We start from the raw sequence: 23,291 nt of genomic DNA on the forward strand, positions 1-23,291 counted from the left end.
ACTTGCAAATTAAAGAATTTACCCACCACTGGTATAAAACGGAACTAGTGGAAACTCCAATATACTAAACTAATCTTTGTATCTTAAGCACATTTGAAAGAAAAACCTTGTAAAAATAAAAAAGGACTATGAGCCAAAATAGCTATTTAGGCCCAACATTTGCACACATTTTCCCCAGAACTTCATCTTTTCATTATTTTATAACATTAATGATTTCAATTTTACTCATAAACCTTACAAACCCACCGCAGCACCAATTTACTCACAGAAAGACAGACTATGTAGAATAAGAAGAAAGACAATTTGGGTAAAACGAGTTTTTTTTTATTTACTCAATAAAAAACTCAAACAATTATTTCAGTATATTTCTTAGTTCTTTCCCTACTTGCAGTGCATTTAGTTTTGTTTATTATAGGAAGCAGTATAATATATATATATATATATATATATATATATATATATATATATATATATATATATATATATATATATATATATATATATATATATATATATATATATATATATATATATATATATATATATATATATAATTAGCATGGCGGCGCGGTGGTTAGCGCGTGTGCGGAACAGTTCTGAGGTCATGGGTTCAAATCCAGCTACCAACCTTCCTGTGTAGAGTTTGTATGTTCTCCCCGTGCTTGCATGGGTTTCCTCCGGGCACTCCGGTTTCCTCCCACATTCCAGAGACATGCATTTCAGGTGGATTGGCCGGTCCAAATTGTCCCTAGGTGTGAATGAGCAAGCGAATTGTCTGTCCCTGTGTGCCCTGCGACTGGCTGGCAACCAGTTCAGGGTGTCCCCTGCCCACTGCCCGAAGATGGCAGTGGGCATCGTTTTTTTTGTTGCAAACGAAGCGAGCAGTTTGATCTACTGTGCGCATGCTTCTGCCGCCTGGGGTTTTCCCATCATGCATTATTCTGAAAAAAAAATATGCTGCAAGATGATTTTGTATTTTGTAAGGGAAAATACGACAGTTTGTACGGGCATTGAGCCGTGGAGGTTGACAGGTATGGTAGATATATTTTTGTATAGGATTTTTCTAGTATTACATTAATTTTGTTTTTGTGGAATTTTTGTTGTGTAATTGTAAGGGAAATTATGGTTTGGTTGGTTTGAACAATTTTATTGACACTATTAACAGCAAATACAGAATGTGAGGTTTGAACATTTTTTCAATCTTAACAGCAATTAAGCATATTCACAATTTCGTTATATCTGACAATATGACGTTTTAACAATTTTTTTCAACATTTTTAACAGCAATTAAACACACAATTTCATTATATCATATGGGTCAAATGTGCTTTTTATACTCTTGTACGGCGTAAAGAATTTGAAATTGAAATTAAAAAAAAACTACTTAGTACGGGGAAAACGTCCAAGTTGACAGGTATGTTATAATCATTTCGCAGGGATGTCCCGGCTGGGTCGTGTGCGCGTGCGCGTGGCCCCTTTGACCCGAGCAGTGTCTTGTGGCTCTAACCCCGCCCCTATGCAGCGAGAACGGGAGCTCCATTGAAACAGTCAAAACGCACCCATGCCCCCGAGCCCGTCACCGCCGTTGTAGCGAAAACACGAAAGAAAAGAAACTGCGACAGGAAGAAGATCAAAGAACAGATCAAAGAGAAACGGGGAAAGGATAAAGAGTCGGAACCGGAATAAACATACACACTCTCTGAAGGGAAAGCACTGCTCTCAGAGCTAGGCTAGCGGCTAACAACATGGCGAGCGCCTCGTACCACATCTCCAACCTACTGGAGAAAATGACCTCCAGCGACAAAGATTTCAGGTAAAATGTCCTCTTAAACGTGAAACGCTACACACTCAATGAAGTGCGTGGGGTTATAATGAAAAAAGTAAAGCGTCTCCTGTGTAGCAGGCCTTTCGGCATGTTCACAGTTAGCATGCCACCTGTCTGATTCCAGACAGTTCGCATTCTATTAAATGACATTTCGCAATCTTAAAGTTTCATATAATATGTGTTTGCAATAACACTGCGGTCTTCTGATGACGCCGTGACGACTTATTGCGCGTTCAGCACCGGCTTGAGTCGGTCACTAGCTGCGGCTAATTAGCAGTTAGCTTCGTCCCCCAGTCAATGCAACTTGTGTCATGCTAGCTTTTTAGTGGCTATCGCTGCACTGTGTGTGTTTTCTCGTTTGTGGGTTTGCGATGACGTCACATAGACATCAAAGAGGCCGGGGCGCAAGAGTTGATGTCTGTCAATCGATCTCTGCGTTGTAACGCTTTAACGTTACTTTAGAAATAAAACACGGATGAGGGTCATCGGATCCGACTTGAATGTGGCACACTAACAAGTTGCTTGTTGAGAGCACTGTGATGAAAGAAGGACGCGATCAAACAAGAACTTAAAGCTTTTGGTGGAAATAAAGAGCAAAGGCAGAATGTCACACTTTCACATTACCTCCAGAAACCTTGTCAGAATATGATATGGTGAAATTGTGAATGTGTTTAATTGCTGTTAAAAGTGTTGATTAAAATTGTTCAAACCTCATATTGTTAGAATATGATATAATGAAATCGTGAATGTGTTTAATTGCTGTTAAAAGTGTCAATAAAATTGTTCAAACCGAAAAAATCTATCTACCTTGGTCATATCCCTCAAGAGGGGTGACCGACAGCAAGACAAACACATACAATAACAATGAAAATAAAAGGGGGAAAAAGTAGCAAAACACACACACAAATATTTTTGGACCATGGCCAACCCAAATGCCCAAACGCCCAAACATGTTACCTCGGCACCTAAGCTGGTCATCCGTTCGTCCCTTCAGATGAAACGGGACACAAGAAAGCGGCCATGTAACTCGGGTCACGGTGACTCAACACACTCTTTTGTTCAACAGCAGGGCCTGACAGCTTTCACTGGTTTACCCCTGCCGCATCATACAGGTGCCCTGCCCATCCCTTAGAGCGCATCCAAACATCCCACTATAATTTTACAACACCTCTCCACTCATTCCTATTACCAGCAAGAGCTCAAGCTTCCACTAGATTTAGACCTCTTTCCTCCTGTGCATTCATAACACCACGTCAATCGCGGCCTTCCTCTTGGTGTCCTTCCATTTACTTCTGCTCTGTAGATCCTCTTCAACATTCGCTCCTCATCCATCCTCTCCATGTGTCCAAACCAACCTAGTACTCTCTTATCCACATGCTTGCTCAGTTCTTCCTCAAATATACACTATGAAAACCAGAGTTAGTTTATTTAACTTTACATGTCAAATGTGGGTTGCGTTGTTTGAGGTGTTGACTTTTTTTAATGAATTTTTTGCCTCATTTAATCACTTCATTGGAATTCTCTCATCATGAAAATGGACATTTGTAGTTCAGCAAACACCTTCATATTTGTTACCTATTGATCAACTTGGTGATTGTTTCCCAATCAAATTGGATTATTTGGCCCTCCTCACAAACCAGTCATTGAGGCGGCGTTCATTTGGCCTCTTAACACCTTACCATTCCTGTAAAATCCCAATCCAAGACGTACCCAAAGTGAATTGAATGCTGTTGTTGAATCGTTTGGATAGTAAAGACACATTTGGTCTCTTTTGGAAGGTAACACTAAGGTTGTGTCCCAAACAGAAGGTGCTACTAACATTGAGTAATCTGAGTAGGAACACACAGAAATAAAAGGGTCTCTTATCGCCTGAATTTCTTAAAATGCCAGCAAATGATGTAGCATTGGCCTCTTGGCTGGAAAACAGGTGAGACAAATAGTTCGAAGCCTTTCCTAGTACCTTGTTAAAAACAAAACATTGGATTGTACACATTTTTTCTAATGGTAGGTCTAGGCAATTCTCAAAAGTGGCCTTTTGGAGAAAGCCAGTTTACAGCCCTAAAAACTTTGCAACCTCGCATTTTAGTTTGGGGAATTTTTCGACACTGTCAAAAAGTTGTAAATGTTTGACTTCTCTTTACTGAAGTCAATCACTAATCATGTTATGATCACAGGTTGCATTTGCGCATGTTTATTTTCAGCTCTGATTTCAGTTCAACTCGTTAAATTCCATAGAACTACGTTTGGGAATTTCATTGGCTAACCAACGTGTCAATCCACTTTTGAATTGTTCACTGTTGGCTAAAGATTTTTAAAGTCGAATAGGTCATGGTGTTTTGTTTAGTTTTGAATACTGGCCCTTGTAAGTTGTCACAAGTTAAGTACTGTGAAGAAAAGCTTGAAGTTGGCCTTTAGTAGTGTCAATCAAAAGGTCAGAGGCTAACCTAAGAATTGGAAATCATCTGTCAAGTCTGTTTTTTTAAGGGGAGTAATAGAGCGGTCAGACAAATAACAACAAAGATCGTTAAACGATCCAGGATTGCTTTTAGGCAGATTTTTTTTTTCTTATGTGTCGGCATTATCGTGTGTTTTGGAGTAAATATTTTACACAATTGGATGCATTGGATTGTCATGAATGTGTAACAAGATCATGTATGTGGACAGTCGTTTCACCATCTGACCATCACAGCAAGTTATTGGTGAGCTTTGTTTTTTATTTTTTGAGTATCCTCTTTCAGACTGATCGTGATATTTCTCAGATGAGTATAATTTAAAATGGTCATATCTCGACCAGAATTTAGGCTTTCCAATCATATGTGGCATGGCGTATTTCAGTGACTGGTGACATTGTCAAGACACAACGTTGTTTATCAACAGTCTTCCGTCCCGCCGAGGGGCCCTAAAAATGTTAGGGGTAGGGCTGAAACTGTTATTTTAATAATCAATTATAATGATGATTTTTTTTTTTTTAATTTATCAGATTTAAAAGACTATGTCCTCTTCTTTATTCAAATAAACTTTGTGGACAAATAAGAAAATGGTGCACAAAATATTCTACAATATTAAACAATTAAAAAAAACTGTCAAATAACAGACTTAATACATACACATGTATGCTATACACCTGCAAAAAATACTTTTTATAAAGAGCAAAAAAGGCGTCATTGTTGTTTAGGGTGCATTGGCTTTCGGTATTACTATGGCTCAGTTTACAAGGACACAATAATCACTCAAGACTTTGGCAGAAAAGTAGCGTTTGATGCTTAATCTTAAACTTGTTAACACCATTGTGTGCAAGTTGCGCTTTTTCATAAAACACAATTAAACACTGCTTACTCCCTTTGGGCACATGTTTTTGACAATCTTGTATTGTTCAGTTAATTTTCGTGTGTTTGGTGCAAATTATTTGTTGTTCCCTTTAGTTAATGAGTGGTCAGTACTGTTTTTTTGTGCTTTGCCATAATAAACTTCATTCTTGAATTTAACTGAAATAAAAAGTATCACACGTACACACATGTAGTCATTAATACCCTAACAATCAAATGCTAGCATGCAAACAGTACAGTTGCTCACTTAATCACTCGGACTTTGCCAGAAAATTCAAACCTGATTGTGTGAAAGTGGAGGGTTTTCTTTACGATGCTTAATCAAACAATGCTTAAGCTACTTGAACTAAAATAAAAGGTATCTCTCCATACTTAAATACGCAACTACCAAGCGAATAAAACCAAATAATGTAGAGGCTTACCCAGCTACTGGGCTCCCTTCATCCTTGTTGGAGACTCCCATGTTTTGGTATTGATTGCTGCCTCACCATCGTGGTGCTCCCGTGCCATATCACTTTTGCAAAGCTTGCAAGTGACGCACGTATTTGTTTTGTGATGTGTAGAGTGCTCCCGCACTTTCGAGGACTTTTTATGCGTGAGCAAAATGATCGTATGCTAAATTGGAGAACCAGCCTAATATCAATGAAAAGTTTTTACTCTTATGGTATTTGTTAGCTTAGATCATTGAAGATGTTTATCTGATGTTAACCATTTTGCATATGATCTGCAGGTTCATGGCCACAAACGACCTGATGACAGAACTCCAGAAGGATTCCATTAAACTGGATGACGACAGTGAGAGGAAGGTGTGTTTGAAGTTTACAGCTTATTAACAAGCTAGATGGCATAGATATCGGGATCGTTGTAATTTGTGTTGTGGTTGACAGGTGGTGAGAATGATTCTGAAGCTGCTGGAGGACAAGAATGGAGAAGTTCAGAACTTGGCTGTCAAATGGTATGAGGACCTCCTTGATATTTTGCTACTGATCTCCTCAAAATAGGTTCTCTTAAGGCTGTCCTCATTTTTTCCCTCCAATTATTATTATAAAATGTCTTTTCTGCGCTCTGGATTCAAACTACAGTAAGGACTAGGGATACACAAAATTTAAAAAATGCCGTATTTGTGTATTGATTGATCAGCTGGAATATATCACTGGTCAAAATTGCATAACATTGGATACAACAGGAATCAAACTGATGGTAGCCAGGAGCACGCCAGATCCTACCCACTAGACTACTAGTGATACAGACAACATATGAAAAGGCATTAGGTTTTATCTCAACACTCTATTTTTAGTCACGGTACCAAATTGTTTTTGTAATCATTGGGTCGAGACTGTCGTCAGAATTTAAACCTGTGGTACAGAAAAGGTTGTGGATTACTGAAATGCAATATTTTATCGCCAACCCAAACTCTTTTTGAAGAGTACGAGATTCCTAACTGATTAAGGAAAGTGGCATTGTTGGAATAAATTTGGTCGCCCTGAAAGATGTCAATAAACTCATGGCCGCACTTTTTCAAAATTTTTGCCACTTTCAATGTTTTGTTTGAGTTGAGAAAAGTTGAAATACAATTTTATACCGATATATTTATTTTTATTTTTTACTTCTGTTTTTGTCATTTCTCTAACATATGTGTTACCCTGACTAAAATAGTGTGTTAATGAGATAACCCCTAATGTAGTTTTATGTGACTTATGTATCCCAAGTGGTCTGGCGAATAGGACACGTCACTCTTCCAGCCGCGATCCAGGTTTGATTCCCGTTGCATCCAATGTTATGCAATTGTGGACAACAATCCATGTCCCTATCAGCCTGATGGCTAGGACTCTGTGCTCTTACATTGCTATCTGGTTCGATCCCTGTTGACACCATTGTCGTGCAATATTGGTCATTGATTAAATGTATTGACTGTTCTATTAAGCAAAAATATGGTAACACATTTCCAATTGTGTCCGCATAGAAGGCTTACTGGATTATAAGGTGCATTTTTAAATTTCTGGCCAATTTGGGGTTTTTGAGTGCGCCTTATAGTCTGTGAAATACATTGATTATATCTAATTGTCTTTGGGCAGCCTGGGCCCCCTGGTGAGCAAGGTGAAGGAGTACCAAGTGGAGACCATCGTAGATACATTGTGCACCAACATGCTGTCCGACAAAGAACAGCTGCGAGACATCTCTTCCATCGGCCTCAAGACTGTCATAGGGGAGCTGCCACCCGCTTCCAGCGGTGAGTCTATCATCTTCATGATTATAACCGTTGCAGTGTCTGACGAACGTTTGTTCTCGCAGGCTCGGCCCTGGCCGCCAGCGTTTGCAAAAAGATTACGGGTCGGCTGACCAGTGCCATCGCCAAACAGGAAGACGTGTCTGTGCAGCTTGAGGCGCTGGACATCATGGCGGATATGCTCTGCAGGTATTGACCCATTAAAGAGATTATTAAAAACCAACAATCATGAAGATATAATGCTAAATATTCTGCGCACTGACTTGAGAAATTTAGTCTCAAAGTGACAGATTTGGCTCATATCCTCTCGAGTTGTGGCGTCACTGGAAGAAAACAAAACCCTTAACAATGGCTAGACCTGTTGAAAAACATACGGCGATTATTGTAAACAGCAATTGCACATAGCCAATTTTTGCTTGGAGAAATTTGAACATTGTTCATCGTGTCACTGGGGACTTGTAACAGTTTTGTCCGAGTTGCGTGCTTCGGTACCACCTCGTCAACTGACCACGTGGCAAATTTACCACAGGTAGCCACAAGTCGGAAAAATAGTTTTTTGTTCAGGTAATACGCAAACACATAGTGGCAGCTTTGTTTTGGACGCAGCTCTCGGGGAAGATCTGTAGCTGACCAATCAGTGGTCAGCAGTGATGATTTAGTCCATGGGGCTGTGTCTTGGTACTTTGACAGAGGTGATACCAAGAACAGTGGTGCCAGGGACCAAGAACCAGGTATTTTTCATAATGGAAAACCAAAAAAAAGGTGAGGCAGGCTGGAGCCGTGTAGTGGAAAAGCTGCTTTACTGTTGTACGTCTTGGATAAATACAGCCTTGTGGCTCCCATCCCTATGTCATTTTGGTAGGGTTTTCTCCCCCACATGACGCTGTTTTTTATGGTTTTAGTAGCAGGGGAAGCCTGCTCATCAGACTCTGATACAGCACCATCATCATCCGGTCGCTGTTGTTTTTCGGTGTAAAGCGTCATCCTGCTCTTCAGAGATGGGCTGGATTTTGGCATTGACGGGCAGTGTCATAGGTGTGATAATACTTGTACAGTAATCCCTCTTTTTTTCCCCAAGGGGTGCGTTCTAAATAGGTCACACGATTGTCAAAACCCGCTAAGTGGAAATATTCGTTTATATATTTTACCATTGAAGTAAAGTGGATCATGTCCTTGATCAATACAGTAGTGCAATAAAGAAGCGTAATTATTTTAAAAAGAATGATTTAAAAGTACTTAAGTTTATTGTTTGTGCTGTGTGTTTCAGACAAGGCGGGCTGCTGGTCAACTTCCATCCCTCGATCCTCAGCTGCCTGCTTCCTCAGCTCACCTCGCCTAGGCTCGCCGTCAGAAAGGTGAGCAGGCTTTGGTTTAAGTGTGTTGTCACAGTAACCGAGGCATGCTCTTTTTCCAGCGGACCATCATGGCGTTGGGACATCTGGTCATGTCGTGTGGTAACCTAGTCTTCATCGACCTCATTGAGCATTTGCTTAGCGAGCTGGGACGCAACGATAACATGTCCACGACCAGGACGTACATCCAGTGCACGGCCGCCATCAGTAGACAGGCCGGACATCGGATCGGTGAGCTCCACATCAGCGCCCTTAACACGACACCGTGCTCAGTTGAAGTTTTGTTGGTCCTTTCAGGGGAATACCTGGAGAAGATCATTCCACTTGTGGTCAAGTTCTGCAATGTGGATGATGACGAGCTGAGAGAGTACTGCATACAGGCCTTTGAGTCATTCGTCAGAAGGTAAAGCATAAGAGACAAATTGCCACCCCCTTGAAACATTGCCATCCTAAAACCAGTTTGGTTTTCAATTCCAAAGTATAAGTTGAAATATTATTTTTTTTCTGTTCGTCAAAACGGTCTTTCCTCTTTTGCAGCCTTAGTCTTTGCATTGCTATTAATAGACCACAAAATTTGTCTTGAATGTATGTATAAAGAAAACATCACATTAACACATTAATGCCATGTCTCTGAAACTTATTAGCGACTTTGAAACCACTGTCGAAAAAACCCGAGGTTTGCCTAAAATTATATTATATTGCAGAGTAAATCATTTTTATTTTATTTTTATTGCATTTATATATAATTTCTGTCATTTGTCAATATATTTTGGTCATTAAGTTATGTAAAGTAATCTATACATGTAAAATGTATAGTTATGTAATATATAAATAGTAATGGTAGATATGTAAAGTTTGTTGTTATCGTTATTATTTTCTTTTTTTTTTTCTTATTCCAGAACTCAAGCAGCAGTTAAATTCCAGGAAATCCAATTAACAAGGACAATTATTTAAAAAAACAAAACATCGGCTCAGAATTAACAACTGAAAAGACACATACACACAAATGTATCTATCAGTTTTGTTGGCCTAAAGGGGAGAAAAGGGCAACAGTGGTAAAATGATAATAGACACCTGGGCTTAATTGTAGTTTATTAAAAAAAATCTGCATTTACAAATATAAAACACGAATGATAAGAAATTTTGACTTATGGTAAAAAGAATGTTGGTGCTTTTAAGTAACTTATTCAAACAGCGTACGTTTGTACACATTGTCGTTTTATTGACCTGTGCACGTGGTTATCTCAGGTGTCCAAAAGAAGTGTACGCCCACGTCCCGACCGTCATCTCCATTTGCCTACGTTATCTCACCTATGACCCAAACTACAACTTTGATGATGAGGACGAGGACGATAACGCCATGGATGCTGAACAGAATGATGAAGATTACCAAGGTCCATTTTTTTAATCACCCTTTTTTCTAAATGTAAAATGCTTGGTTTGAGGTGTGCTCAAAGTTGAAAGTTAAATATTTTCTCTTATGTATTGACAATGCCCAAATGAGTTCAAAAAGCCTTTTTCTTCTCCACAGTGGCGTTTTAGCAAAGCTGTTAAGGGGGCAGAACAAATAAGGAAGGAGGAATGGGGGGAGAAGGGGAGTGGTGGAGAGTGACGGATCATGCTAGTCTGTGTTTTTATTTGTTGGTGTGTGACGGATGATTCATAATTTGCTTTACATTTGCTTGAAAGGAAAGGTATTTTGTGTAACATTACATATAAGAAATTAAAAAAAAAAAAAGTCCAACACAGAGCTGTTAGCTATCAAGGTAACGGTGGCAATTTTGTACAATTTATCCGTTTGCTTGCAACCATCAAGTGACTGTAGAATCAGTAGGAAAACAATAATTTAATGAAGATTAATACGGTTTCTCCAGACGGTTAATTACTACGACCACTACCTTAAAATACACGAATACCAGTGCTGCAGTTACATATGCATTATTACTTTTGATGCATGCACCAACAGCACCGAGCAAAAACGAGGAAAAAAAATAGTGATTTCATAACAAGAAAAGCAATTGCCTGTTTTTTGGGGAGGGAATAATCTCCGGTGCTTAATTTCATAAGGCCTTGTTACGTGGTATTAATTCTGCTAATTGCCCAAACGTATCTACAATTAACTAAAATTCGCCAATTTACCACATCAATACACGCTTGGTGTGTCAATCCAGTCTTCCTGTTGCATTCATTTCAATAGAAATCCCTCGTAAGGCTTCCTTTTGTGCTCTCATCCCTTTCAAATGTCCCAGTTTTGTTTTCATTTAAATTGGGTCATGAGTCTATAAATATTCGTTGACTTGATCGTGCATCATGAACGATTTCAACAGAGGCTGCAATGAAACAAGCCAGAGGCGGAGGCCGCGAGAAAAAAGTTCAAAATTCTGTACAGCTCCTTTTTTATTCAAAACACTTCAGTGACCATTTTGTCAGGTGTATGTAAATACTACTTTGTGGTTGTTTGCAGGCAGCGACGACGAGTACAGTGACGATGACGACATGAGCTGGAAAGTTCGGCGGGCGGCCGCCAAGTGCCTTGACGCCGTGGTCTCCACGAGACACGAGATGCTACCCGAATTCTATCGCACCGTGTCCCCTGCACTCGTCAGCCGTTTTAAGGAACGTGAAGAGAACGTGAAGGCGGACGTGTTCCATGCTTACTTGTCATTGCTCAAGCAAACCCGACCAGCTCAGAGCTGGCTGACTGACCCGGATGCCATGGAGCAAGGGGACACCCCCCTTACTATGCTGCAGAGTCAGGTGACCTCACGGAAAAGAATTGCCTGAGTCTGTCCAAGAATAAGTGTGTTCATGCATGTGCGCCGTTCTGCTAGGTGGCCATGATTGTGAAGGCTTTGCACAAGCAGCTAAAGGAGAAGAGCGTGAAGACACGCCAGTGTTGCTTTAACATGCTGACGGAGCTTGTCAACGTGCTGCCGGGAGCGTTAACGCAGCACATTCCCGTGCTCATACCAGGTAGCAAACCCTTTTAATAGACCTCAATATGGGTAGGGGAAGGCAATAAATCATATTAATAAAATCAAATGAGCTAATTATCTGCCTTTTTATAATGTCAACGGTTTGAAAATTGAGTAGAAATTGATTCCCTCAAAAATTATGCTAATAGTAGAATGCTTGATGGGATAGTTTACAAGCTGATTTACCATAGATAGTAAATAATTGATTTTGGTTAGGCACAAACTATAAATAGCTATTTTTTTGCATAAAATGAATGCAACAAACAGCAGTGCGTAATAATAGTCATCATTACAGACTGGCATCCTATGCAATCTCCTTTGCAAGTATTCAATATCAAAAACAGGATAAACACATCATTAGTTTGGGTTTATCTTGTTTTCTTTTAATTGTTAATGCCTACAATGACTGATCAAATTGAGATTTTATTTTAGCCATACCAAGACAGGGAACTTGTCTTCGATTCGACTGTCCGTCATCTCATTGAAATTCGATCAATAGTGAAGCTACGTCTTGTGTGATGAGCATGACTGTTTCAGGAATCATCTTCTCCCTCAACGACAAGTCGAGCAGCTCTAACTTGAAGATCGATGCTCTGGCGTGCCTTCATGTCATCATGGTCACGCACCCCGCCCAAGCATTCCACACCCACGTGCCAGCCCTGGTTCCCCCTGTGGTGGCATGCGTGGGGGACCCCTTCTACAAGATCACCTCAGAGGCACTCCTTGTCACACAGCAGCTCGTCAAGGTGCTTGAAATCCTCAAAAATTCTCAATTTTCATTTATTTTCAAGGGTTGAGAAGTGCTTGAATTTTGGATGAAGTGCTTGTAATTGCTTGAAATTTTTGCAATGTGTCTCAACAATTCTGCTTAAGAATTACGCAGACACTCTTCTCTTGTTCTGCTTTGCCATTGCATTTCTTCTCTCTTGATCAACTGCAGCTGTTACAAGTTTGTACGACATTGTCTTAGACAGCGTCATTGCCTCCTACGGCTCGTGCCCAAGAGGATAGGTGCATGCTACACCTAAACAGGGCACTATGAAATGTGTATTAGTGTGAGGCGTACATCTTAATTATGGAGATATATTATGGGCCATCCAAAAATTTAAGGTATTATTTTCGAGTGGTAAATGGTAATCGGAAGAACTTCCTGCAACTGCAAATTTAAGGTCCTTATTACTGTCATTTTACCCACCAGCTATATAAGGAGAGATTTGTCTCAAAAACAAATATATTAGCAATATATCAAGATGTAAAAATCCTATTTCTTGGTTTTTAGCACACGCAAAATCTATATTTGTGGCCTTGTAAAATAGATGATACACACCAGATTTTGTATTTTAAAGGTACTGGAGAAATGGGAAAATTGGTTTTGAAAGTCCTGTAAAAGCGCTTGAATTTGCCATGAAAAAGATGGATGAACCCTGTAAACGCTGCCAGCTTTTGTTTTGCTCTTCTCCTGGATGTCTTAGCCTCTCGTTGCTTTTCCCTATTAGGTTATCAGACCACTCAACAGCCAATCAGAAAGTGCGGAAAGCTTTGACCCCACCCCCTACATCAACGACCTGTTCAGCTGTACGATTAGACGCCTCAAAGCTGCCGACATTGACCAGGAGGTCAAAGAGCGTGCCATATCCTGCATGGGCCAAATCATTTGCAACCTAGGTAGACAACAAATGAGCATGATGGTTACCGTTGTTCATATTTGGTTCAACTTCTTGTCTGATTTTGCTAGGTGACCGCCTCCCCAGTGAACTTCACGGAACACTCTTGATCTTTTTGGAACGTCTGAAGAATGAGATCACACGCCTCACCACAGTTAAAGGTCAAAACTAATTTTTCTTCGATCGTATGCAAATAAGCACAATAACAGCCATGATAAAAAAAAAACCTGGAATGCGCAAAATCCTTGAAAATGTTTAAAGTTTAATGTTGTGTTTTCAATTATTTAAAACTGCCTAAATTCTAGGTGAAGTGCTTTTAAATGCTTGAAAATTTTGGCATGTTTCTCTACTTGTCGGCTTTAAAATGATGCTGACACTGCTCTCTGGTGTATTTGCTTTGCCATTGCATTTCTTCTTCCCTTTTATTTAACTGCCGCTGGCAGTAGTATGTATGGGATTTTTCTTTGAAGGGTCATCGTGCCCAAGGGAACAGGTGCATGCTACACATAAACAGGGTGCTACGAGATGTGTATTTGTGCAAGAATAACGTATCAAATTATCATTTATTGTGGCCCATGCAAAGAATTATGGTAGCATTTCCAAGTGGAAAATTGTTATTGGAAGAACTTCCTGTAACTGAAAGTCGAGATTTACTCAAGATTTAAAAGAGCTTTGTAAATTAAAGTGATTTTCTTTCCAGGCAAAAAAAAACTTTCATTTGGGGTATAGATGAGCTTACTTTTCTTCAAATGTTATGTTTTTTTTTTTTTTTTCAATAAAGCCTTGACGCTGATCGCTGGCTCCCCCCTGAAAATTGATCTGCGACCTGTCCTGCCTGACGCCATTCCCATCCTTGCCTCCTTCCTTCGGAAAAATCAGCGAGCGCTCAAGCTCTGCACTCTTGCTGCACTTGACATCTTGCTCAGGAATTACAGGTTATACCCATTTTTTTTGCTGAATCGTAAGAGACAAATTATCCCAAATTATCCAGACTGGCACGCGTGATTTAAAAAAAAAAAAAAAAAAAAAAGAGCATGGAGTAAAACGTTTTATGTGTTTTTGTTCAATGGGATACTGTATTCAAATTATTTGTCGTCTAAACGTGTTGTTGTCATTGTCGTCAGCTCGGCGGTGACGCCGGTGATGGTGGACGCGGTGCTGGCCGAACTCCCGCCGCTGATCTCGGAGAGTGACATGCATGTGTCCCAGATGACGCTGAGCTTCCTCTCCACGCTGGCTGAGACGCACCCATCGCTGCTGGGCCAGCTGAGCGGCGGCAACATCCTCACGCAGCTTATCGCGCTCGTCAGGTCACCGCTGCTGCAGGGCGGAGCCCTCGCTGCCATGCTGGACTTTTATCAGGTGCGGATCCACCGCAATACCACACTTTAATCCTATTGTTGCCCTTCAATGTTACTCCTTTATCTAGCAAAGCATGTTCACAGTGAGGATTAAGTCCAAATCCTTCACAAAACGCGAAAATAAGATGCCAGAGTGATGGACATGAGCCCTATATCCCGAAACTCAGCATCTCCCTCTGCATTACCAACCAGCGGAGCGCAATCGTCAGAGGGAATGAAGCAAATATGTGTGTCAATGTTGTGTTGTTGTAGAGGGTAAATTCCTACAGAGGGTGCTGCGAGTAAATGAAAAACACAGAGGCACAGGAGAGAGTTGCAGGGAAAATCTAGTAAGAATAAACAAGAGTGAAGTGCATAACGTTTTTCTTCTGGAAGTAGTTGTTGTATCTTACCTATTTGAAGTGAGGGAAATTGAAAGAAAACGTAAAGATATACATCATTGTTGCATATTACATCACAACAAACGCGGCTCAATGATGATGTTCTAAGTAGTAAGTACTTGGCCAATTTCTAGTGAAGATTTTTTCCCTTGGTCTCATCTGAGAAGAGGAAAGGGGAATAGAAAGATAAATGAGAAGAAGTCGGTGTGTGTGAAAGACGAACTAATGGGAGTGAGCCTTGGACAATGTTAATCAGATAGTATATTATATGATACATGCTTACTCTTTTGACATTGAAAAGCTCTAGATGTTTTTGTACATTGTATTTTTATTCGTGAAACACAACCTGTCTCCAGAATACTAAAAACAAATTGGAAGTGGAAAACCTTTACCCAAACGGTAATCTAATGCGATCGTTGGAGAGGTTTATTCATGCACAAGGACTTATTTTTGCTTCAAGACAAAGCAGCTTTAGACTAAAGTCAATATGTAGTTTAAAACAAAATCATTGGGCATTTTTAAGGGTGAGAAAAGCGGTAGTCTAACGCATAAAACGGTAGTGTTGGTGAGTATTTGAGCCTATGGTAACTTTGTTCATAGTTCAATGATTTTCCAAATAAGAGCAGCTAATTCATTATGTGTGTATTTCTTGGTCCAGGCTCTGGTTTCCACCGACACGCCAGGTCTCGGCTACATGGACCTCTTACGGATGTTGACGGGTCCAGTTTATTCCCAGAGCGCGGCATTGCCTCACAAGCAAGCTTACTGCTCCATAGCCAAATGCGTTGCTGCGCTTACCAGGGCATGCCCGGCCGAAGGACCCGCCGTGGTCGGCCAATTCATCCAGGTCTGTGACCGCGGGCAAGTGTGATTTTTAGAGCACAAATCAGCTTTGTGGTCCCATTCCCCCAGGACGTAAAAAACAGCCGATCGACGGACTCTATCCAGCTGCTGGCATTACTCTCCTTGGGTGAGGTCGGCCATCATGTGGACCTAAGTGGCCAACCAGAGCTCAAAACCGTCATCCTAGATGCCTTTTCGTCCTCCAGCGAGGAGGTGAATTCCTCTTTTACATTTTTGCAAACATATTTCATTACATGTTATGACAACACTGTCATAAACACTTTGTGTGCATTTAAGGACTGTTTCCATTGTAAACATGAATTCAAATAATTTGTATATATGGCAAAAACTGTTTCTCCCATGAATACAACTGTTTCACAGAATTATGATGGCACTCTAACAAACAAAAATGTCACAATGAGCATGTTCATTTTTTTTTAGATTCTAGAGAAATACAGCACCCACCTAATATCATTAACGGCTCGTATTATGTAGTTTCACATTTTTTTTTTCTCAATAATTTTCTTGATTTAACTTAATACTCGTATAATATAAAAATTTTTGTTTTTGCGGTCTATCGTTGTGAAGGAGCTAAGCCGAAACGCTAAGTTCTCGATTTACCAATCGATGTAGGTTCCTAACCTCCCCTATAGTCGCAAATTCTGGGTTGTTACCGAAAGAACAAGATCCTGGATACAAGCACTTGAAATGAGTTTCCTCCGTAGGTTGGTTATTCTCTCCCTTAAGGATGAGGTAAGAAGGTCGATCAGCCAGGACTCAGTGTAGAGACGCTGCTCCTCCACAATGATAGGAGTCATTTGAGTAGGCTCGGGCATCTGGTACAGATGATTTGTTTGGGGAATAGGCAGAGCTGGGCTTTCTAGCAGAGGCTGCTGCCCCCACAACCCAACTATGGATAAGCGGCAAATGATGGATGAAAGGCATTTCATATTAAAATGTTATTTTTATTGCTCTTATCAGGGAAAAATCCTTAGAGTTCAACATTTGAGAATTAATTAGTCACTTAAATTTTAGATCTTGTTTTGTCATAAATTATGCCAAAATACAATTCATTACCTTCCAAAGTTGTTAGTGTCTCGCCAAAACCTTCTACATTGAAATTGAGATTTGATGCTGGAACATCAACATTTTGACTACCAAATTGTGACCTAAGGGGATTAAATTCATTAAATCATTAAAAATAAGCAGGTATATATCTGTGAGAAGCTGAAACTTTGGGGATTTACAAATGTTTTTATCTGAAATACATCCAAATAAATAATCCAAAACAGGGGCGGGTGATAAATCATCCTTTACTTGTCAATTAATCAATTTACTGTTGCATGTGTAGTCTGAGCTCATCAGTACGGCACTTGTGTTTCCCACTTATCACATAGATAAACAGTGTATTATTTAGTCCTCAGCTCTTTTTAACACACTGTAGATTATAAAAGGCCCCGACATCAGGCTAAAACCAATTAGGGCTGCAAAAAGAATCTATAATATAATATAAAATCAATTATTAAAAGCGTTGGCAACTAATTACCTCATCGATTCATCGTGTTATGAAATATATATGACACTAAGCACGTTGCAAATAAGTGCATTGGATAGCGATCGGGGAATGGTGTAATAATAGTCTTTAGTTTGCAATCGTTTGTGGTTTGTGCTGCCCTTTGGGACTTCTTGTGATTAAGGGCTTTACTGTACAAATAAACATGACTTGACTTGGGAAGTTGTAAAGTTGTAGTACCGCTTTCCGACAGAAAGCGCCTTGAGACCGTTTTTATAAAGTATCTTTTTTTTTTAAATCATTTTTATTGAAGATTGGATCATTACAAACAAAATTGGCGTTAAACAGTGAAACACTGCAAAGTTAACAAGGGAACAAAAAGTGCTGCATTGGTACAGGGAAAAAATGTGAGAAAAATTATAAATACATAAGGTAAAAAGAAAAATAGTAATGATGACATGTTTATCTCAAAACAACGGGCAGCCTTTTAAGCATATTGTATATTATTTGCACATCAGGAATGTTGATCATATTCTCAGATTTACCCCAAAAACAAATTTGTTGAAAACAGTTTTAAAAGTGTTTTTTTTTTAAATATTGCTACACATAAAAATCTAATTTATTGCACTCTTTTCGCTCTTGTTTCATGTGATAAGTGTGAATGTAGTTTGATATTTGGATACGGTGGTAGGAAAAGAGTATCTAAACACATTTGCAGGTCTATCGCATCCATTTGTATGTATTTTTGTTATTTGTGAAGTTATTTGTCAAACACTTTGTTTTGTTTTTTTTATTGTTTTTAATGTAGAATATTCTGTTGTCATATTTGTATCTGTCCAAAACTTGAATGCAGGAGGAAAAAAAAAAAGTGTTTTTTAAGAATCTAAATTTGTCGACTAATTATTAAATTAATCATTAGTTGCAGCCCTAAAATCAATAAATGTAACTTCTGACTTAACTTGCTTGACTTCAGTACTTAAGACCTGGGACACGAGATGCTCATTTGTTTGCAGCGGATACTCATTTTTCGAATAAATGTCTAGCGCCGCAGCACGTAACATCCCAGCCTTACTTAGGACACTTTACGATGCCAGGTGGCGCAACAATTTTCCTCTACACGCAGCACTATGACAAGATATGTCTCCGCAGCAGATGGCTCCATTATAATAGATTTACAACCGGTCGCTCGTAACCAATCCCTGTCACACGTCGAATGTTACCTGTACATTTATATAGGAATCTCATCAAGATAATTAATTATAGTCTGCCATCCAGTGAATATTCAATTGCCATGCCTAAGCTGTTTAGTAAACGTCACAATCGAGTGACTATCGGCTTTTGGGACCATCTGCCTCAGGTGAAGTCGGCGGCGTCATATGCCCTGGGCAGCATTGCAGTGGGCAACCTTCCAGAATATCTGCCCTTCGTCCTCCAGGAGATCTCCTCCTCCAAGCGACAGTACTTGCTGTTGCATTCGCTCAAGGAGATCATTAGTGAGTATTTGTGTGTCCAGGCATTTGGGGCTTGTGTATTGACTGCATGGTGTATTCAGGTTCAGCATCTGTGTCGGGCTTGAAGCCGTACGTGGAATCTGTTTGGACGCTCCTGCTCAAACACTGTGAGTGCCAAGAGGAAGGAACCCGCAACGTGGTAGCGGAGTGCTTGGGGAAACTCACGCTCATCAATCCTGAAACGCTATTGCCGCGGCTCAAAGGGTACCTGCTCTCAGGTAAGAACACCAGAATGCGTGTACGTGTGCCATTTTGGTGTTTTGCTGATGCCCTGGTGCGGATTCCCCCTGCAGGCTCGTCGTACGCACGTAGCTCGGTGGTGACAGCCGTCAAGTTCACCATTTCGGATCAGCCGCAGCCCATTGACCCGCTGTTGAAGAACTGCATAGGTGCGGTGCCGGAGCGACATCCATGTTACACACAAGCGCAAATTCAATGCAATGCTCTTGTGTGCGTCAGGTGACTTCCTGAAGACGCTGGAGGACCCCGACCTGAATGTGCGTCGTGTGGCCCTGGTAACCTTCAACTCTGCGGCGCACAACAAGCCCAGCCTCATCCGGGACCTTCTAGACTCGGTCCTGCCGCAGCTCTACAACGAGACCAAAGTGCGAAAGGAGCTCATTCGAGAGGTGAATGACGATGACAATTTGACATTTGACGTGCTGTATGTCACCTCGAAGCTATTAAAAAGTTGCTCTTCAGGAGATACCGAAATGTGCTATTTATTCTGCTATTAACGTTTCAGCATTTTTTTGCTAAAAAGTTTGATTTTACTTTTGCATTGTATGTTAAAATCTAAATCTCCAGTTTTTCTGACTAATTTCTGTAGGAGATCTTTAGGGAGCGTGGCAATTGGGGCTCATATTTTTTCTGACTGAGAATATTATTCTGGAAAACTAAAAAAAATAATTATCTAAAAAATAAAAAAGTAACACTGGAGAGACTCTCTAGGCTGGCCTGGGAACGCCTCGGGATCCTGTCGGATGAGCTGGAAGACTAGCTGGAGAAAGAGAGGTCTGGGCTTCCCTGTTAAGGCTGCTGCCCCTGCGACCCAACCCCGGATAAGCAGAAGATAATGGATGGATGGAAAATGTATAAAAGACCATAAGACCTTAAATGTTATTATTAATATTGTCTTATTCTATTCAAGTTAATGCATTATGCTTTTGTAACCTTCAAAAAAAAATGATAACATTCAAACTATATTTTCCCAGTCAGTCTTCTGGGCTTTATTAAACACCTAAATCGAAATGGTATGTGATTGTTTCCACCCATTGGGTCATATGTTCAATTAATATGCATATGCAGGTGGAGATGGGGCCATTCAAACACACAGTGGATGATGGACTGGACCTGCGCAAGGCGGCTTTCGAGTGCATGTACACATTGTTGGACAGCTGCCTGGACCGTATTGACATCTTCACTTTTCTCAACCACGTGGAGGACGGCCTCAAGGACCACTATGACATCAAGGTGGTGATCGTTGACTCGCACCTCATGGTTTTGTAAGCTAGTCAGAGGAAAAGATCCTACAATTGTAGACACAAGTCAAGATTTTAGGAAAAAAAAATTACAGAAGCTATATTTTTTTCAACTCATGGTTTCCAGAAAAGACCAGCATTTTTGAGTTTGAGTTCTGTTCTTACTTTTGAGAATGCGGCTTTTAATCAGCTGGGCTCTGTAGTCAGTAATGTACGGTAGTCACATTTGGATTGCGATCTCTTATCCGTTTTCCTTGCAGATGCTGACCTTCCTCATGTTGGCCCGGTTGTCTTCACTCTGTCCTAGCGCTGTCCTGCAGAGGTTGGATAGACTGGTTGAGCCTCTCAGAGCCACATGCACCACCAAGGTGTTAATCCCCACACACACATTTCACGCTCATTTACATCGTGCACCATATTTAGTCTTGTGTAATGTGCATTTTTTTAACCTAAAAGAAGAACTCCGTTTGGTTGAGCATTATACTAAAACTGTACGGTACCATATTTGTGCAATGATTGATCTGTCAAAAAATATCGCTGAACAAAATAATTTAACCTGGTTTGTAATTGTGAGAGTTTACCACCAGTTATACAGATGACATACGAAAAGGCAGTAGGTCTTATCTCATTATCACATTTTATTAGTCATGGTACGAAATAGACAAATTTTAGAATGGAGGAAAAAAAGAATTTTTTTCCAAAAGATATAAACACAAAAAAGCAAGACGAGGGAAACAACTCTGGTGCATTTGACAATAAGTCGGACTTTGATGGACATTAAAAAATGCATTGTAAATTTTGTGTTGGTATTGTGGATAAAATTGGTTGAATGAGGGGATTAAATCATGTAATGCCTTTTCATGTGTCATATATATATAAATGGTCACCAACCTTTTCTGTGACACAGACCGGTATGACTATATTTGCACTCTCATTGAACCTAATGCCTTTTGCTTTGACACCCATAATCCTAGCGCACTTCTGACTAGAAATGGGTACTCTCACCGCCACGATCCAGGTTTGATTCCTGCTGCATCCAATGCTCAGCACATTAGTCTAGATTACTGTGTAGCGCATACTCAAACTTATATAATTTTTGTTTTGTTTTTTTATTGGCTGAAAAAATCCGTACCGGTCCACGGCCTGGTGGTTTCCCACCACTGATCTAAATCATTGTTATCCAGTGGTTAAGATTCAGTGGTCTCAACCCAGCGACCTGGTTTTGATTTGTGTTGCATGCAACTGCAAAGTTTGAGCTGAGAAAAAGTGAAACAATTTAACATTTTGATAACAAATTAAGGTTGTGCATTATCCACGAGTAACTACGGTTAATGGGCTGTAACTCGTTTTAGGTAAAGGTCAACTCTGTGAAGCAGGAGTTTGAAAAGCAGGACGAGCTAAAGCGTTCGGCGATGCGTGCCGTGGTGGCGCTGCTGACCATCCCCGAGGCCGAGAAGTCACCACTCATGTCAGAGTTCCAGTCACAGATTTCGTCCAATCAGGAGCTGGCGGCTATCTTCGACTCCATCCAGCGGGACTCCAGTTCGGCCAATATGGAGTCCATGGACACGAGCTAAGCGGACATATTCATGAACAAACGCACGGACGGACGCACAAAGCGACGGGGCGCCCCACTGCTGGAGCGGCAACCCTGCGGCATGTTTTCATGACGACAAGTGCACACACAAACACACACACAAACACACAAAAACATGAAGTGACACCCTTCTAGCGATTGGTCGTTCCCATGATGCATTGCACTGAAATCAGTGCTCGGAAAAATAATGCACCCACACGGTCCAACCCAAAAGCGTTTATCGACAAGATTGGAAGCTCCTCCCATTTTTCATCGTTGCTTTTTTTCCCCCACCATCAAGCGGATTACAGGTACCATTACCTGATTGGCCACTGCTACAATAATAACAGGGCAAGTGGATATTTTTGCCTGAGGTCTGCTGAGCCATGGAGTTTACTAGCTTTGTGTTTTTTCATTTTTTTTTTTTATGGGATGGTAGTGGCAACCAGTCGGAGGCAGGAGAGGTGGGTTGCTTCCTTTTCTGGACCAATCGGCTTCTCAGTTCCCTCCTATTCAAAATCAAACTTGCCCTCAATGCGGCCTCTTAAGGAAGGAAGAAAGAAAGGAAGTAAATGTTGGTGATTGCAGACGTAACGGGATGCCTGCTGTCACCATGGTGACATTTGCTACTGGTTCTGTCTAATTAGAGCTTGTGTGCTCTTGTTTATCACCTAAAGTTCAGAAATAAAGAATGAAATAAAGGTCCATTTCTGCCTGCCTTCATACTTGCATGTGTCACATTTTTACATGAATGATCAGTATTCTGGGCATCATGCTTGACTAGCAGTTGTCATGTTTTTTTCAGCAATGAGGGAAAGTTTAAATTCCATCTTGGTAGTATTTTTTTGTATATTAAATACTAATATGGGATAAGAAACTAAAATGACCAAGATTTTTAACCATAAACCTTAAAAGAGCTGCATGGAATTTGTTACTGTTTTTACTTGCTAATACCATCTCAATCCTACTTATTGTGTCTGACTTCCTCCAACATTCTGAAACCATGAATGTCAGATTTATTTTTTGGTCCAAAATGTCCCTTAGTGTGAATTTGTTCCCCTGGGACTGGCTGGCAACCAGTTGAGGGTGTCCGCTGCCCGAAGACTGCTGAGATGCTCTCCAGCATCCCCGTGAGCCTAGTGGGGGCTAGGTGGCACAGAAAATGGATGGATGGATACAATAATGGATAACATAATTTAACTTTCAAGGTTTTTAAGGACACCTTTAACAGTGCAGGCCACCTTTAACGCTATCCAA

The 23,291-nt window shown here is 40.4% G+C and overlaps 1 protein-coding gene across 1 annotated transcript; it reads left to right on the top strand.

Moving 5' to 3' along the window:
* The first annotated feature begins 1,499 nt into the window (after positions 1–1,499).
* Positions 1,500–22,741, top strand: cand1 (cullin-associated and neddylation-dissociated 1). The gene is made up of 25 exons (XM_088346615.1): positions 1,500–1,813; positions 5,882–5,957; positions 6,039–6,106; positions 7,227–7,381; positions 7,444–7,567; positions 8,646–8,733; positions 8,793–8,961; positions 9,028–9,133; positions 9,979–10,124; positions 11,195–11,487; positions 11,562–11,703; positions 12,243–12,451; positions 13,202–13,370; positions 13,441–13,530; positions 14,151–14,304; positions 14,494–14,731; positions 15,769–15,957; positions 16,023–16,166; positions 18,824–18,959; positions 19,019–19,195; positions 19,271–19,366; positions 19,437–19,606; positions 20,286–20,450; positions 20,719–20,826; positions 21,811–22,741. Exons 1-25 carry the CDS (start codon positions 1,746–1,748, stop codon positions 22,033–22,035), a joined length of 3,705 nt encoding a protein of 1,234 aa, XP_088202741.1. The 5' UTR covers positions 1,500–1,745; the 3' UTR covers positions 22,036–22,741.
* The last annotated feature ends 550 nt before the right edge of the window (positions 22,742–23,291 follow it).

Source organism: Urocampus carinirostris, chromosome 11, assembly GCF_059441175.1.
Source record: "Urocampus carinirostris isolate Australia breed hairy pipefish chromosome 11, RoL_Ucar_1.0, whole genome shotgun sequence".
Lineage (NCBI taxonomy): Eukaryota > Metazoa > Chordata > Actinopteri > Syngnathiformes > Syngnathidae > Urocampus > Urocampus carinirostris.

Bases quoted from the DNA above. Each gene is read 5' to 3' on its own strand.
- cand1 (XM_088346615.1), top strand. From the start codon at position 1,746: ATGGCGAGCGCCTCGTACCACATCTCCAACCTACTGGAGAAAATGACC. The intron at 7,568-8,645 runs GTATTGACCCAT...TGTGTGTTTCAG, and splicing joins ATGGCGGATATGCTCTGCAG to ACAAGGCGGGCTGCTGGTCA. The intron at 16,167-18,823 runs GTGAATTCCTCT...CATCTGCCTCAG, and splicing joins TTTCGTCCTCCAGCGAGGAG to GTGAAGTCGGCGGCGTCATA.